The 17,340-nt window shown below is 39.1% G+C and overlaps 1 protein-coding gene across 3 annotated transcripts in view; it reads right to left on the reverse strand.

Annotated features, from left to right (window-relative positions):
* The window catches only part of Fars2 (phenylalanyl-tRNA synthetase 2, mitochondrial), a 380,900-nt gene that overhangs the window by 294,062 nt on the left and 69,498 nt on the right, over positions 1 to 17,340 (reverse strand). For all 3 annotated transcript variants that reach the window (XM_041632916.1, XM_041632915.1, XM_041632917.1), the window contains one exon: positions 9,071 to 9,703. In XM_041632916.1, the coding sequence (XP_041488850.1) occupies positions 9,071 to 9,682 (612 nt within the window). In that variant the 5' untranslated portion in view covers positions 9,683 to 9,703. The remainder of the gene's footprint in view (positions 1 to 9,070; positions 9,704 to 17,340) is intronic.

Below are 17,340 nucleotides of genomic sequence, written 5' to 3' on the forward strand. Positions count from 1 at the left end.
TTGATGGAACACTCAAGATAACATCAGGATTAAAGCCTCATCACTGCATACATATGTACCCAGGTCATTTTACAAATAAGTCTCATTTTATTTATGATTTCTCCTCTTAATGGACATTTGAGTAGTCTTCAGCTTTTAAAGAAAAAAGGTCAAATCACAGGACATAAAATTGTTACTTTCATAGAAAAATGATCAAACTACTCTGTGGAGTGGTAGGAGCCGCACATGCTTCTAAAAGACTGAGACTCTTAGGATTTACTGAACACTGGCAATCAGCAGCAATACTAAAGGTACTGATCTGCTTTTCAGTTACATAATTCCTAGTCAAGCTGGTCCTTGTTCGCTGGCCAATCATGTATGAGCTTCTTCTATCAAGAGTTCAATATGATGTCCACCCTTTACTTTTTAAAGTATAGTAAATCATGCATAAGAAAAAGCGATTGTTTCCTGTTTCAGGAAGGAAAGCCGTCTCTGTGCTTGCCATCCATACCTCTCTTACAAAGAGCATTAGCACTGACAATTTAGAAAGCCCTCGCCCCCAAGTCTAAAGGCATTGGGTCATTCCTCAGATGGAAAATAATTTTTTTCTTTATCATTCTCTTCTTTAGCATTGCAACATCTCAACATATAACTGAATCCACATGTAATATTTTAGCTAATTATGCTCACTTTTTCAACTTTACACAAATATAACCATATTAGCAAAGCTTCTGTAGCTTTCCTTCACGTGTAGCTCAATCCTATTTCTCCTATCCATTACACTGAGAAAGTTATGACATTCAATTCTACAAGTCCATGATCGTGTAGAATCAAATAAATACATCTCAACTTAGTTCACTAAACTGGCATTGTTCCAGTTTTCATCAAATTCCAATCATTTTATAGAAAGTTAATATCTACTTGTTGGTAGATGAGACACATCCAAGAGAGAACATGGGAGCAGTAGTTCAGGTGCAGGTCTTCATACTTTCCAACTTGCAGATCCACGGTCCACAGTCACTAGCACTCAGTGTTGTTGGGCTATTTCATAAATGAAACATTTGCCTTTGCTGAGACATTTTAATATGACCAACACCTATGTGTGTGTGTGTGTGTGTGTGTGTGTGTGTGTGTGTAGCAAGGTATTTCAACCAGACAGAGCTTATCTTTGTCTCTTCAACGTAGTCTGTCCACAAATGATCATGGACAGAGGCATCTATGGCAAAAATTAATGTAATCAACTTTGACACTTTTTCCTTCCTGGAGCTTTCTTCCCACAAAGAATCTCACATTTCAGATATTAAAATCCACCAAGATAAAGGACAATAACCTTCCATTTTTTCCCACAGTTTTTAAAGACTTTCATTTCAGAATGGATTAGGTCACCCAGAAATGAATTTGTATCCAGTGAGAAAATAAGATCAATATTCCATAGATAACTGTTACAGAACAATTAAGACAATTTATTATCTTCCCATTTTTGAAACTCCACTGCTATTTTTTAAGTTCATAAATATAAGTATGATTATTTCAAAAGTCTCTATTCTAATAAATTTATTTATTTACTCATTTATTTTACATCCTAGCTACAAGTGCCCCTCCATCCTTTCCTTCCAGTCTTTCCCCTTAGATCCCTATCTGTTCACCACACAAACCCCTCCCCCTCTGTTTCTATAGAAAAGGGCAGGTCACCCATGAGTATCAACAAAACATGGCACATCAAGTCGCAGTAACAAAAAGTTCCTATTTTATCAACCTTCTGCTGCTCTGATGCTATAAATCATCTTTACAATCATAAATTATATGTCGTACTATAAAGTAAGTATAAAGCAAACCCTTTATACTTAACACTGGCCCTTGAGTTTTATGACCAGTCCTCTTTCCCAATACCCAGGAGACATTGTCAGATTTACTAAGACAGAAGAATTACCATCTTCATGGTATTGTTTGCTTACTGATAAAAGTACTCATATATGACATATCTCTCTTTTCTACATTTATTATATGTCTAATGGCATTTAATCATTTTATTCATGACTATCTTGAGTATCTTGTATAATATGTATATAAAGGACTTCAAAGTTTTAACTGGTATTGTGAATAAAATCTTTACACTATTAAATTTTCCATTTGTTATTGCTTGTGATGAGAAATATTCCAACATTTTCCTTATACCCTTTCTGAATTGTCTTCCTACCCTAAATAAATTTAGAAATTCTATTACATTTTTGATAATCACTGATATCATATTCAGTTCCTATGTCAGTGTTTCTATCTTCTTTTCTCTAAGATTTCTTTTTTTTCCCCATGTGTATGAGTGTTGAAGGAGCTACGGGCTGCTTCCTGCCACCCAGCTCCCAGCCGCCTGGCTAGCTTATGCCCCAAAATAACAACACACAAATTGTATTAATTAAAACACTGCTTGGCCCATTATATCTAGCCTCTTCTAGGCTAATTCTCACGTATTAATTTAGCCCATTTCTAATAATCTGTGTAGCACCACGAGATGTGCTTACCAGGAAAGATTCAGCATGTCTGACCTGGTGGCTGGCTGCATCGCATCTGCCTCAGAGAGCAGCGGCCTGGCATCTGAGCTCACTTCCTCTTCCTCCCAGCATTCTGTTCTGTTTACTCCACCCACCTATGTTCTAACCCATCAGGGCCATGCATTGCCAAGGTATCCACAGCAGTGCAATTCTGAACTAGCCGGTGGAAATTTACTTGGAACATCTAGAAAGAGCCATTGCAGACAACTTTAGTGCTGGACTCAGGTTTCAGACCTCGAGTTCTATGGTACCAACTGCTACCATGATTGAAAAGCTTAGGAGTGACTTCTCTTTATTAATTCAAGGCCAGGTCCAGAGATACAACTAGTCAACCGTAGTGTATAGGTTGTGGCCTTCAAAATAACTGCTAGACAGCACACCTCATGGTGCTACACAGATTATTAGAAATGGGCTAAATTAATACATGAGAATTAGCCTAGAAGAGGCTAGATATAATGGGCCAAGCAGTGTTTTAATTAATACAATTTATGTGTTGTTATTTTGGGGCATAAGCTAGCCAGGCGGCCAGGAGCTGGGTGGCAAGAAGAGGCCCGCAACTCCTTCAACAGAATGGCGCCCAAAATGGGGCCCGAACCCACGACCCTGATAATAAGAGTCTCATGCTCTACCGACTGAGCTAGCCGGGCAGCCGGGAGCTGGGTGGCAGGAAGCGGCCCGCAGCTCCTACAACATATGAGTGTATCTGTGTATAGGTTTGTTCATAAAACACAAGTGCATGAGGAGGTCAGAGATATTGGGTTCCCCTGAACCTGAAGTTACAGGTGACTGTAAGCTGCTTGACATGGGTGATGGGAATTGAAGGTAGATCCTTTGCAAGAGCAGTATGCATTCTTAACCACTGAGCAACTTCTCCAGGCATCACGTTCTCTTTCTTGCTATTGTAGGGAGACTTTCTAATTCAATACTGAGCAGAATCAGGGCCACAGATGACTCTGAATGGACGCTGATTTTGATAGAAACATGTATAGCGATTCATCATTACCTATGACAGCCTCTGAGAGTGCCTGAAAGATATCATTTGCAAAGTTCCAAATACATTGCTAAGTTTTTACCATGTGTCATTAATGTAATTAAATGTATTTTAATGCTATGAGATAATTAAATGGAAAATTATTTTCTACATCTATTGAGATAATCATATGCTTTTTTCTCTTTGCATGAGTTAATTTTGTAGAATAGAATATTTGTAAACAATAATGGAATGGGACAATACTCAATTGAATTTGTAAATATTTCATTCAATAAATGTTTATCTGTTCATTAAAACAAAATGACTGGTATCCACAAAGGTGAAATTTTTAAAGTTTCCTTTCAATTTAGCATTAATATAAACAGGTATAACCTCCCTCATAAGACGAGATTGATGAATGTCTTGTTTCTCCTTTATAAAACAAACTACATAAATCTTTAATAGTTTGGTAAAAAGTCACATCTCAAATCACATGGAAAATGGAGAAGCTATGAATTCCAGACTGAATGTCTTTCAGGTTTCTATTGTGTGTCATTTATACTGTTTTCTTTAATGTGCCCTACCTTTAAAAAAGTATTGATGGTTACCTTCCCATGAAAGAAGAAGCCACCTTACAGTACAGGCTGAGCCAATGTCATTTTGACTGACCGGTCTCAGGGTTTTCTGTATTTCCATTTTATAGGAGATGAATCTCAAACACATGTAAACACACAAAGAAGATGACTTTGGATGCACACAGTACCCAAGTAAATAACAATTCACAACCAATCCTCTTACATACACCATAAAATGCCAAAGTCACTTCCAATATTATTATGAAAAAAATCCCAAGACCCTGTTTTTTCCATATTGGTGTTTCACTATGCATTTCTAAAATAATGACTTAATAAAACGTTTATATTCTCATCACATTTTAAAATTAAATAAAGAAAGGAACTTACTTTCAGGTGTTTCATTAGTATTCACTTTTCCAACCACATTAAACATTGTTTTCCTTTTTTCCTAAAAATGTTTTCCCTTGCTAGGATCTATACATTAGGATCAGGTGAGCCAATCCTGCCTTCATCCCTAAGTTCCATTTCCTAATATTTTTTTCTTGCCATTTTCTTGAACTGAGTCATTCATTCTATTGAGTACCATTTCCAAAACTATAACAAAGGTATAGTCTCAGCTTCCCAATGAGTTATGAACAAAGACATGGGCCTACTGCACACAAATACACACATAGAACTCACAGGAAGCATTTAAGAGCACATGAATTCCTCTATACTCCATCCAACAAAAGAAGTCAAGTCCACTGACAACACAGTAGAAAATGATGACTTTAGTTCTTGAACACATCCCACTGCTTAACATTTTCAAGCACTTGCATTTGGTTCCCTTCAAATTCACTCTGTAGGTCACATCCTAAGCAGACTTGCTGCCATTCCCCATGGTCAGCACATGGATTAATTCTCTGTGCCATAACCTCATATGTTCCTCTCTTCTTAGTTTCTATAATGTGATAGATGGATCCAAAGTTTGACTGTGTTCAAATCCAACTGCGCTGGCAAGTCATGTCTTTATAGTCAGAGCCATGCCCCACCCCCATCAGCAGACACACCTCTGACAGACCCTCTCCTTTGTGTGTGGAGAGGGGTGCACCTGTGTATGCTGCTGTGCGTGGACTTGGAGGCCAGAGAATAACCCAGAACAGCATCTCTCAGGTACCAGTCACCTTGTTTGTTGAGACCATTTCCCATTGGCCTAGGGCTTATGAATTAAGCTAGGCTGGCTAACTAATGAGCCCCAGGGATCTGGCCTGTTCTGCCTCACCAGCACTAAGAATTTGAGTGCATGCTTCCACTTTTAGCATTTGTAAAAAGCTACTGTCACTGATATTGGGAAGTGACCTCAGGCTCTCATGCTGACACAACAAGTACTTTACAACCTGTGCTCCCTCCTGAGTCCCTGATTGATTCTCTTCTTATGATGGTGGTAATCACTGACGTTCAATCTTTGCATTCTTATGAGAATGTCATGACAAAGTGCCACTAGAAAATTTGGCAATCCAACTATTGCTCTCTGAGTGGTTCTTTAGGAAGCTCTCCTTTTATCAGGCACTGCTGTAGTCCTCTATGAACTCATTCTCTAACTTGGTCTGCGTTTTGTACAAGTTTTAGTTCTGCTATTCTAGGGCTCAGTACTTCTGCAAAGACTTAGGGATATCCAAAACTGTATACACATATGCCTTCTATTTTTTTATTTTTACTTAAAACAATATGGAATGATTGTGACATTTTAAAACAAATACTGAATTCATTGATTTGTATGCAACATGCAAACAGAGACAGCACACAGAATTCTTAAATGTACGTCAAGCTTGTTGATAACCTTTTCTGACTTCTATACCTTTATTCATTTTGTCTAGATAATGACAGGTGTGTGACTGAAATCACTTAACATCTTTGACCATGACCAAGTATTTGTCAAACTTGACCTTCAAGTCATCGGAGTTGCTTCATATATCAAGGTTATAACAGTGGCAGATGAAAGCGTGTAATTCACAAGGCTCCTTACCTATTTTAGCCTTCATCCACGCATATCTTTTTTTCTATAAATTCTTCTTCTAATACAGCTTCATCTGGCATCTTTGGGGAAGCATCTGCTGAATAAACCTTCCCATTCTTCACTCCACACTCTGTAGTTTTCTGGTTCTCTGAACATGCACCCTGATCATGCATTTTTGCACCTGCGAGGCTCACCCAATGTTGCTGTGGGATATTCACGCATTAGAACTCATACTAAACTGATGATCTGGGCTTTCGCTCTTCTCATCCTGACTTCTGTTGAACTAAGGTATTTTTCTACATTAGTCATTTTTCTGCATTTTTCTTTTCTCCCTCCATTGGTGCTAAAGGCATAGATTAAATTGAAATCTATACTTCTATAAAGTGTGGTCTACTCAGTGACTCTTTCTATCCTTTCTCTGGATCGGAGCTTTAGCAGATTTATGTTAATTACTCCATCAAAATTGATGCAGACGTTACTTTTATTTATCTTTTTCCAAAGAATGAAAAAGCTTTTTCAATAATTGCTAAATTAATATGCTATCATTGTTCATTCATTTCTATTATTATCAATATTTCACTCTCTACTTTTTTCCTCTTGAGACAGGACAACCCTATGCAACATACACTAGTCTCAAACTTAAAATCCTTCTGCCTCAGCCTCCCAAGTGCTGGGATTGTTGGCCCATGCACCATATCCAGCATCAGTTTATTTTATTCTATAATTCTAATAACTTGTACGTATAATGAATGCAAGCTTACTAAATATTAGGGAAATAAAACAATATATTGTTTTTAAGTACATATATACACATATTTTTAAAAATTTCAAATCTTATTCATGGATAAATAAAAATAAAAAAAAAAAAACATGTTCCTTGAGTTAAGAGTAGAGAAGATTGAGAACCAAAACTGCAATGGAAGACAGGAATTCAGAAGCGACCCCTCTCCAGGGCTCACCACTGCTGCATCAAACATGCGCTGAGTCGTAAACAGGTGTCGCTGACAAGCAGGACCACGGAAATCAGCAGAGCACTGCACTTAGAAGACCTGTCTTCCAGTTCTGCCACTGGCTGACTGTGCAATCCCAATTAGACCTTTCCAGACCTCAGATTTTTTGTGCGGAAGTGAGATGACCTGCCTCATAGGTTTTTTACTACGAGGAGTAAATGAAGCATTGAAAACTGAAGCACCTTGCAACCTGAAAAGAAGCCAGTTATATACACAGGAGCATAATTCACTAAACAATAAACCAGAAAGCAGTCACGACATTAGACTAGAGTAGCTACACATGGTGCCTGGAAAACTGGACTAGATTACAACAAATGTACACCAAAAAAAAGGGTTTATAAAGAAAACTATGTATTCTTCTCAATGCTAACTTCCTTTCATCACTCAATCCCCTCCCCCCATTAGAATGTCACTGTCAGTCTCCCAGCCTTCAACTATCTCTACCATAACACGCAGGCTTACACATTAATGTGTTCTTTAAGAAAGTAAGCCAGACTGAACACCTGTCCAATGTCATGCCATGGACAGCATGGCATCACAGGTGAATGGAAAGTGGCATTCTACCACTTGGTTGTATTCCAGACTCTGACTTGTCTCTTTCTGTTTCCTTTCAGTGCCCTAATGTTTCCATAACCTTTCTAAAATAACCACATCCCAAGTACTAGGAATGCCCTCTATGCTCCCCAGACCCAACACTGAAGCCTGTTTTGAGGAAGGTTAACCTGTGTCCCAGCTGTAAAGGATAACATTATTCTGAAGCAGATAGAGAAAGGGTAGTACCTTTCCGTTGTTTCCTGCTAATGTATTTGCTAGAATAATAAAATATTTATCTGTTAGTCTAAGGACTCTATGCTATTTGTTTTCACATTAAGAGCCCATCAAGCTGTGTTTGCAAGAAGGAGTTTTGTGACCATACTACTAATACCCCTTTCCAGTGAACAATGTGTGGAAGGGGTTGTTAGAGACACACAAGAAATGTGAACAATGTGTGGAAGGGGTTGTTAGAGACATACAAGAAATGTGAACAATGTGTGGAAGGGGTTGTTAGAGACATACAAGAAACACCTGTACTCATTACACTTTTGTCTGTTTCTTACAATAAAAGATGGAGAGTCTTTTAATATATTTGAAAGAGAGGTAATGATACAATTTTAATTATTTTTCTTTACTTTTACTTTGTTTAACCTAAGACAGTGTCTCACTATGAAGCGCAGAGTGGCCTTGAACCTGCAACCCAGCGCCTGCCTCTGCATCCCAAGTGCTGAATTACTACAAGTTTGAGCTACCATGCTTATTATGATTATTGTCTAGTAAGTAGGTTCAAGCTTTATAGGGCTTTCATACTTTGCAGAGAAAAATAAATATATACCCAGTACATTAGGACAGCATCAAACAGATGTATGAATTTGAAAACTTTTGCAGATGACCTGAATGTCAGACTTCTGACCAAGAAGACTCTACATCCAAACACACACATCTACACTAACAATGAAGACACACACCACTACCAGTGTCAGACAAGGAGAAGGAGCTGAGGGACATAGCATAGTTGATGGTGCAACAAGTGCACCTATAGACCCCCCTCAGCGCAGGAGAGCATCACTCTCCAGCAGCAGGAGACCAGCACTAAGTTCCACCAATACAAACGGACAGCCTGAGCACAGTTTCAGAGTTGCGCCTTCGCTAAGCTTGGATTAGGCTGGATGTGAACCACTAGCAGCTTATAAGTTGTAAACCAGTGTAAAGAAGGTCAGTACTGAGAGAAGGGGACCAGAAAAGACAAATAATAAAGAAAACGTTGTTTTGAAGTTTACGGTTTGCAGCGATGTGAGACAACACAGCAGACACACTGTGGCTTGGAAGGCCAGTGTACACAAAAGACATCACGAGTAACGGATGAGCGAATAACGGAAGTGAAGACCAAGGACAACTCTGCGAGTTTCACAGATCACCAGTCTTCAGTGACATCAACACAAACACATCTAAAGACTCACCTCGTGCTTGGAGAAGAGCCGGACACCCTCCAGCTGGTGGAAAACTGGGTAGTGCTGGGAGTCAATCTGGTCACGCCGGTACACGTCACCTACTACGAGGAAGGCATTAAGTCCTGCATGCAGCAAGTCCCACTGGTGTGCTGACGTGTGTGCTCTCAGCATGTGCACCCGGTTCAGGTAATAGTTGTCCCCCTTCTTCCTGCTGGGGTGGTCTGCTGGGATTAGCAGGCTATCAAAGTTCTGCCAGGTGGTGACCACTGGAGGCAGCTGGTCATAGACGGAGAACAGAGGGGTCCTGGGGCGGCCCATGTACTGCCGGTAGAAGTGCTCCTTTACCCGCTCCTTGAGCAGCCACAGAGGGTGGTACTTCTGGTTGTGCAGGTTCCTGCCCACCTTAGAAAGGACCTTCTGGGTAAGGTTGGTGTGGTCATCCTGAGGGTAGGATTTTCCCAGCAGCTCTATCACACTGCCTGGAGCACCTTGGGCAGGAAACTGGGATGTAGCTGGCCTAGAGCCCCAAGCCCGATGCTGATGGCATTTGAAGACATGACTGATCTTCCTTACTAGGTAGATGTGTTCATGAGCAGCTCGGATGAAGGTTGAACAGACCATTATAGAAGCTTCTCAGAAATTCTGGAAGGAGCACATAGGAAAAGCACAAGTTAAGTTTCATTCAGCAGACAACAACAAATGTGTCTTATATTATCTAAACAAGCTCGTTACCTTCCAAGTGACATATATGTGTCCCTCCTATCACATCCACACCACAGGAAGACAACTGAAAATATCTATTGACAGGCTGCTGTAATTTGAATGTCCTTCCCAGGAACCATGTTGAAATTTCACTGCTGTCTAATAGTATAAAAACGTGTGAAGCATGAGGGCTCTGCCTCTAGAACACAAGAGTGAGTTAACTGAGGTGGGAGTAGGTTTCTCATACACTGTTCTCTCTCTTTGCCATGAGATGATCAAAACAGAAAGGTGTGGCTTCATGCTTTGATCAATGACCCCAAACTCCAGAGCTATGAGAAACAAGTTTCCTTTTATTATAAATTACTCAGTCTGTGGTATGCTCTTATACCAAACAAATATAGGATTCTAGTATGGTGGTGAACACCTTTAATCTTGCAGTCAGGAGGCAAAAGCAGTTGGATTTTTGTAAGTTTAAGGGCCATCCTGGTCTAGCCATAGTAAGTTCCAGTCAAGACAAGTCTACACAGTACGACCCTGTCTCAAAATTTTAGTGAATTAATTTTAATGAATTAACTAAACAAAACAAACAAAACACACTAAGAGAAAGACTCTGTTTACTGCACTAAACCAGAAGAATACTGAAGGTGCTTTTAGGTCACTCATCTCTACGTGTCCTTCTCCTATCATTTAAACTCTTTGCTCTGTATTAAAAAAAAGCCTTCATCATGAACAACAACCAACTTTATTTTTTACCAAATTGTAACACCAAAGGAATCCTTAGATAGATCACCTGAAAGTTACTAGTCCACAGAGCTGGACTCATTCATTAAAGAGACTACATGCTCACACTAAGACCTCTGGTGGGCAATAAGAGAAAATTACAGTAAATACCCACACTTCTCCTTCTGCTCTCTACCCTCTTAACTACAAAGTCCTGTTTCCCTTTTACAGAGGGAGAAAGAGAGAGTACCTTCTGCCTCCTGGAATAATTTGCATAATCATAAAAGTCATTAACTATACCTTTGGAAAAACATTTGAATAGGATCTAGGGAGATAGCTCAATTGATAAAGTACCTGCCATGCATGTATGAGAGACAAAGCTTGGGTCTCCAATTCCCACATAAAAATGGTGGGCACATCAGCAAACATCTGTAAAACCATCATTCATTGGAAAGGGGTTCATGAGCCACTCAACCTAGCTGAACTGATAAGTTCCAAATTCACTGAAAGACCATGTCTTGAAAAATAAGGGGGAAGAGTGTGAGAGGCCTTGTCTCAAAAACAAGATGAAATATGTCTGAGAAAGACATCCAATGTTGATGTCGGGCTTCCACATGTACCCAAATGCACACATGCACACAACCGCATCAACACATACACACAAACATATACTCGTGTACACAGATTTTCTGATTAAAATTACTACTACTCTAGATAGTAAAGAATTTCATTCAGTGATTAAAAAATAAAAAATAAACTCAATACTAAGTCACAGACTAGCTAAGAGATAACAGAAATTATATTTGTGAATGCTAAGCCTTCTCTGGTCTTATTGGTCAAGATATTTAATCTAAAACCCTTTGCATCCTTCCATCAGAGATTATTCCTCCTAAAAGACAGTGTCTACTGTAATACATACATACAATAAACACTACCAGAAGAGAATTTACTGAAAAAAGGACACAAAGTTGACAGAAGACAGAGGACTGACCCCAGGACAGGAAAGGGAGAGGGGGGGGGAGGGAGGGAGAGAGGGAGAGGGAGAGAATATGCATAGAATTTAATAAGATTGTAGACTTTTCAAACTAAGAACTGCCACAGCAATCATGTGGGATAGATCATTGACTTCTCAGATAAAATGATAAATACCCAGGAATAGATGTCCAAATTCGGTGCCTGTTAGCCAAAAGATAGTGAGTGATCTTCTAACACTAATGATTCTTTACTTCAACAAAAGTAGTTGTGAACTCCCTCGGGGACTGATTAACAAGGGTAACATAACTAAAGATCAAAGTTGAAAATCAAGAACTAACTTAAGTTCTTAAACTTAAATAACTCAATTTTTTTTAATTTCAAACTTTCGTTTTGAGATAATTTAAAATACACAAGTCAGTTACTTTCTTCAAGACTCATGCGGTCCCACCAAGAATACAGAGCTCCATGGTCTACCAAAAGCCTACCTCACACATACCTGAGCAGTACAGTTGCCAGAGTCAAAATTGCAAGTGGGAATAACTTCCTGGAAACCTGCCCCTAGACCTATGATGGTAGAGAAGCTTCAGAGATTCCCAGGAACACTCTGATTTATGCACATGGCATTATTTTGTCAGGGTTGCTTCGAGTGTTTTGGGCTGAGTTTCAACTGTAATCTGTCTTCCCATCTACGTTGTTCAGTAACTCGTCCCTGCAGTAGATAAGAATTTCAAATTTTCACATGCAGCTTTATATATCCTAGCACAAAGTCACACTGTTAGGCTGCTAGTTACCCAGCTCAGCACTCTTGGCAAGCTATAAAAAAACATTTCTTTCTTCCACAGGCATATGCTGTTATACAAAGTTCAGAATTGGTCGAAAAGGGTACCGTTATATAGTTATTCCTGGGCTACACACTGCCACAAAAAAAAAGAAAAGAGGAGGAGGAAGAACTTAAAGCTTCAAGCTTACAGCCATGAATTACACCTTAATTTTAAAAGATGTTTTAGAATATTGGCCACATTAATGATACACAAAGGTTTTTTTACCACCACAAATCTAGCGAAGTGTTTAAACCAATAAAATGGTAAATAATGTAGTTTATTGAGGACTTATTAGTTAGACTTTACTTACTTTTTAATTATGTATAGACACGCATGCATGTGACCATGAATGCAGGCACCAAGGGCAGCCAGAATACAGTGTCAGATCCCCTGAAGTTGGAGTTGTAGGCAGTTGTGAACAACTCAATGTGTGTGCTAAGAATCGAACTTGGGTTCTCCACAACAGTACATGCCCTTTAGAGTTGAGCCTTCTCTCTAGCCCTAATGTGAACTTTATAATGGGTCCAACAATCCTCTCTCCACCTCCTTCATTCTTGTTAGAAAATCTAAGCACTTCATGAACTTACCAGAATAATGATTTCCCTTGCTGAAAAGGATCAATGGTGAGTAACCATAGCCCACACAAGGTCACCATTGGGCAAAAGTCATCAGATATATGTTATAACGACAGATATAATATATAGTCTATATGACAAAAAAAAATGTAAAATTTGACTACTTCAAAATACATGCATACATTTTTCTCTACTTGTTTCCATTTTCACTCAAAAAAGATCACATCAGGAAAGTATGTTTTGCATCCTGCTGACAAGGATGAATAACAAAATATCTCTAAGCAGGCAGTTTCCTCTATTACCTGAGAGAGAGTTATGGGCACAAGCTTTCTAGAAAGCAATTCAGCACTATCATGAAATTTAATACTGTTCACACCCTTTGGCACAGTAATGGAGGCTATCATAAGGAATATTAAAATGAAGGCAAGAGTTAAAAATAGAGTTTTATTTAATGATATTTATACTAGAAAAAAGTTCAAAACAGTATGAATATCCCCCCAAAAAAGAATAATTAAACAAACTATAGAAGAACCACACAATAAAATATCATGTAGTCATTAAATATAACAAACTTTAAAAAGAATCCTAAAGATGAAATAATTTAGTAGTGATAATTTAGGTCATATGTGTATAAAACCTTACCTATACAAATACATGTTTACTATGTACACAGTATTCTGCCTGCATGCCAGAACAGGACACACGATCTGCCATTGCTGGAAATTGAACTCAGGATCTCTGGAAGAAGAGCCTGTGTTCTTAACCTCTGAGCCATTTCTCCAGTCCCAAGTAGCCAGGTGGTAATAGCTTACACCTTTAATCCCAGTACTCAGAAGGTAGAGGCAGGTGGATCTCTGTCCGTTTGAGGCCAGCCTGGTTTATACAACAAGTTCTAGGACAACAGAGCTGTTACAATGAGAAACTCTGTCTCGAAAAAACAGGAAAAATAGTAATAATTACATGGTTACCTATAATTCTGCATGCTAGACATAGAAGCCATGAGATGAACTATGGGAAAAATTTAATAGCAGTTGCCACTGGCTCTTCATTCTATTTTATACTTCTATTAAACTTTTCTGAATAAATGTGTATTATATTTTAAAGTTTATTTTCAAAACATACAAGAAAACCTTTGAAAGTGTCCAGTTGTGTTCTAGACACTGCATGGCCTGCATTAAACAAGAGTTTTGGTGCAAATTCAGCCTTGGCAAGGTAACTGCATATGATGTTCACATACACCGTTACTTCTTATGAGAGTAAAAGAAGAACATTTGTGTGGAAAACATTATACCTGCCCAATTTTCTCTATTCAGTCATAAATTAGCTGTCATAAACACAACAGCAGTTACCCAGTGCAACTTCTTAAGAAGTAAATTTTAGGAAACTGGCCCAACTGTAAATACATTTCACAGTTATACTCATGAAAAGAAACCTTTAATATGGGTGAAACCTCAAATGCTATGTGGCCTCTTAAGGAAGAAAACAGTTCTTGCATGTAAGGAAAAGATTCATTAAAACTTGGATAAAACTAAGGCAGTCCTGTCAGCAAAGAGGTTCTTTATGCAGGGCTGCTGGGGCATGGTGAGGAAGTAGGCCATAGTCAGATTCTAACAGTTGTTTTTCCTTTTCTTTCTTTCTTTTTTGTTTGTTTGTTGTTACTGTTTTTCAAGACAGGGTTTCTATGTGTAACAGCTCTGGCTGTCTTGCAACTTGCTTTATAGACCAGGCTGGCCTTGAATTCACAGAGATCCAGCAGTTGTTAAGATTGCCTCATTGGGTGGAGCACCAGTAATAGCACAAGCAGCACAAAGAAGGCTGAGTTCTTTCAGAAAGCCTGGGAATAAGAGGAATCTGTAGCAAGACTATCATTTCATTTTGCTTTTGATCTGTGCAGACCTGTTCTTCAGGAGATTCAGGATTTCTTGCCCACTAGGCTGTCTTATAAAGATGTTTCACTGTTGAGAATACCAAGACATCACTTTGCACAGTAAGCAGAAAAGACTGTAGAACTGCCTAAGATCTACTTTGACTTCCCCAGGCCCAGGTTAGCTCCCTGAGCTCCTACAGAGCACCACTAATGATATGCAAATATGCATTCCAGCTGCCTATGGCTTCATCTATAAATAAAGAAATCTAAATAAGCCACACTCCTTTCAGAAATCTTGACGTGGGTTTCCTGTGCCACACCTGCTGCACTGGCATAATCCTATACTCAGCTCCTACAGGATACTCCTTCCTCACCTCCACTCACCAGACAGGACCAGTTCTTCACTTCCCAGCCCTACTAATCAGCCAACCTCTCTACCTACCAGCTATATAACCCTCTCCTGTTTTCATTGTTCTCAGGAGTCACTGACAGGGTACCAATTCCACAGTTTGCCTAAGCTCACTTGTCTCACTGCAGCATGCTGTTCTGAAGACATCTCACAGCCCGTTTGTAACAACCGCATTCTCTGTGCTGCTGCTAACAGATCTTTCCAGTTGCCTTATCACTGCGTCCAGTTTGCCACTCCTTCGACATTCTAATAGTGAAATTAAATTCAAAGTCAGAGGGGGAGAGAGAGGTACACACAGAGAGAAGAGCAAAAAATGCAATGACCCATTTAACACTAAAATTCCTAAGTCAAATCAGTTCAAATTTTGTACACAAGTACATTTTGGATCTATATTTTTTCAGGGCCTTTCTCAGACAGACTTGAGAATTACAAATAAGAGACCTTCGGCTCAAGTAGCCTTGGTCCTAAGTCCACTGCTTGATGTCAGTCAGGCCCCAATGAACCCCTTCTCTCAGCTTTAATCTTTTTACCTTAACAGCAGGGAAAACATGAGGGCCTTCTAAACGTTTACATGTGCCCACATCACTTCTCTACTGGGAAAACTGTTACAGTCCCAATACTACTAAGTCAAAACTTTCTAGACCAGTCCCAAGCTACTTTTCTTCCTTCCTCTTGGAATGCTTCCCATGGCATGCACCTAGCTTACTACCCAGCACCAATACACTGGAGAATAATTCCAGAAGGTTGTCTTTACATTAATAGCATTTTAATTAATTCTAATGGTTCAGTAAAATGTTAAAAGACGTATTATGACTTTAATTAATAGCAAAAACTAATAGACAAAATAGTTTCATCTCAACTTGTCTATGCTGCCTGGTTCTTGGTCAACCTGATACCAGCTAGTAATTTAAGAAGAAGGAACCTCAACTGTGAAAATACCACCATCACAATTATCTGGGAACCTGCCTCTGAAGCATTTTCTTGATTAATGATTCATGGGAGAAGGTCTAGCCAACTGTGGGTGATGCAACCCCTACATAGGCCGTTTTTCCTGTATTGTATAAGGAATCAGGCTGAGCAATCCATGAAGAGCAAACAAAGCTCCATCCTGTATGGCTTCTGCATCAGTTCCTGCCCTAACTCCCTCAGTGATGGAGTGTGAGCTGAAAGATGAAATAAACCCTTTCCTACCCAAGATGCTTTGCTCATGATGTTTATCACAGCAACAGAAACCCTAACAAGATATAAATTATCAATGACATTAACCAAAGGGAAGGTAACTTAATACAACTGAAAAACTAAAACACACTGATAGCTGGAGCACATGGTAGATTTAGAGAATCAGTTCTAGAATTCACTGCATTGCTTTTTTTGTTTGTTTGTTTGTTTTTGTTTTTTGGGGTTTTTTTTGTTTGTTTGTTTTTTGAGACAGGGTTTCCCTGAAGCTTTGGAGCCTATCCTGGAACTAGCTCTTGTAGACCAGGCTGGCCTTGAACCCACAGAGATCCCCCTGCCTCTGCCTCCTGAGTGCTGAGATTAAAGACATGCGCCACCACCGCCCAGCTGAATTCGCTTCACTTTTAATGAAAGTAAGTAGATGACATTACAAAAATGCTTATTTTTTTCTGAACCAAAGAACCTAAAAAAAAAGTCAAATGCACAGCTGACTTGCTCAACTATGACAACTATGACAAATACCAAAAAAAAAAAAAATTAAAATGAGAGGAGCAAGAGAAGGGCTCAAAAGTTAAGAGCAGTCTGCCCTTTCTGTGGTGCCAGCTTTGATCTCCAGCATATGTGTGACTCATGACCTTCTCTAACTCTACTTCCAGATTATCTTCTGGCATCTGAGGGCACTGAACGCACACAGTATACAGGCATACATGCCTGCAAAACACGAAAGAATGTCTTCAAAATTAATGACTGAACAAATGAATGAACAACACTCACTCTACAGTGCTCACAGAATGGTTTCCATGAGCTCAATATGAAACAAATTAAGTAGGATCACTCATATGACAAATGATCAACAGACATGTACTTTGAAACCATCAACTTGAAAAACCAAGAACTGCTTAAAAGGACATATCAATACACATGGAGTGGTATGGACAGCACCCCCCACACACATACACACACCTCCTACTTACATTGTCTATTAGACGGGTATATTTTTCACAGAATTTAGTGCACCTGAGTCCTAGACATGG

This window comes from Microtus oregoni, unplaced genomic scaffold (genome assembly GCF_018167655.1).
Source record: "Microtus oregoni isolate MIOR12 unplaced genomic scaffold, Mior012 000042F_ref0000377, whole genome shotgun sequence".
NCBI lineage: Eukaryota > Metazoa > Chordata > Mammalia > Rodentia > Cricetidae > Microtus > Microtus oregoni.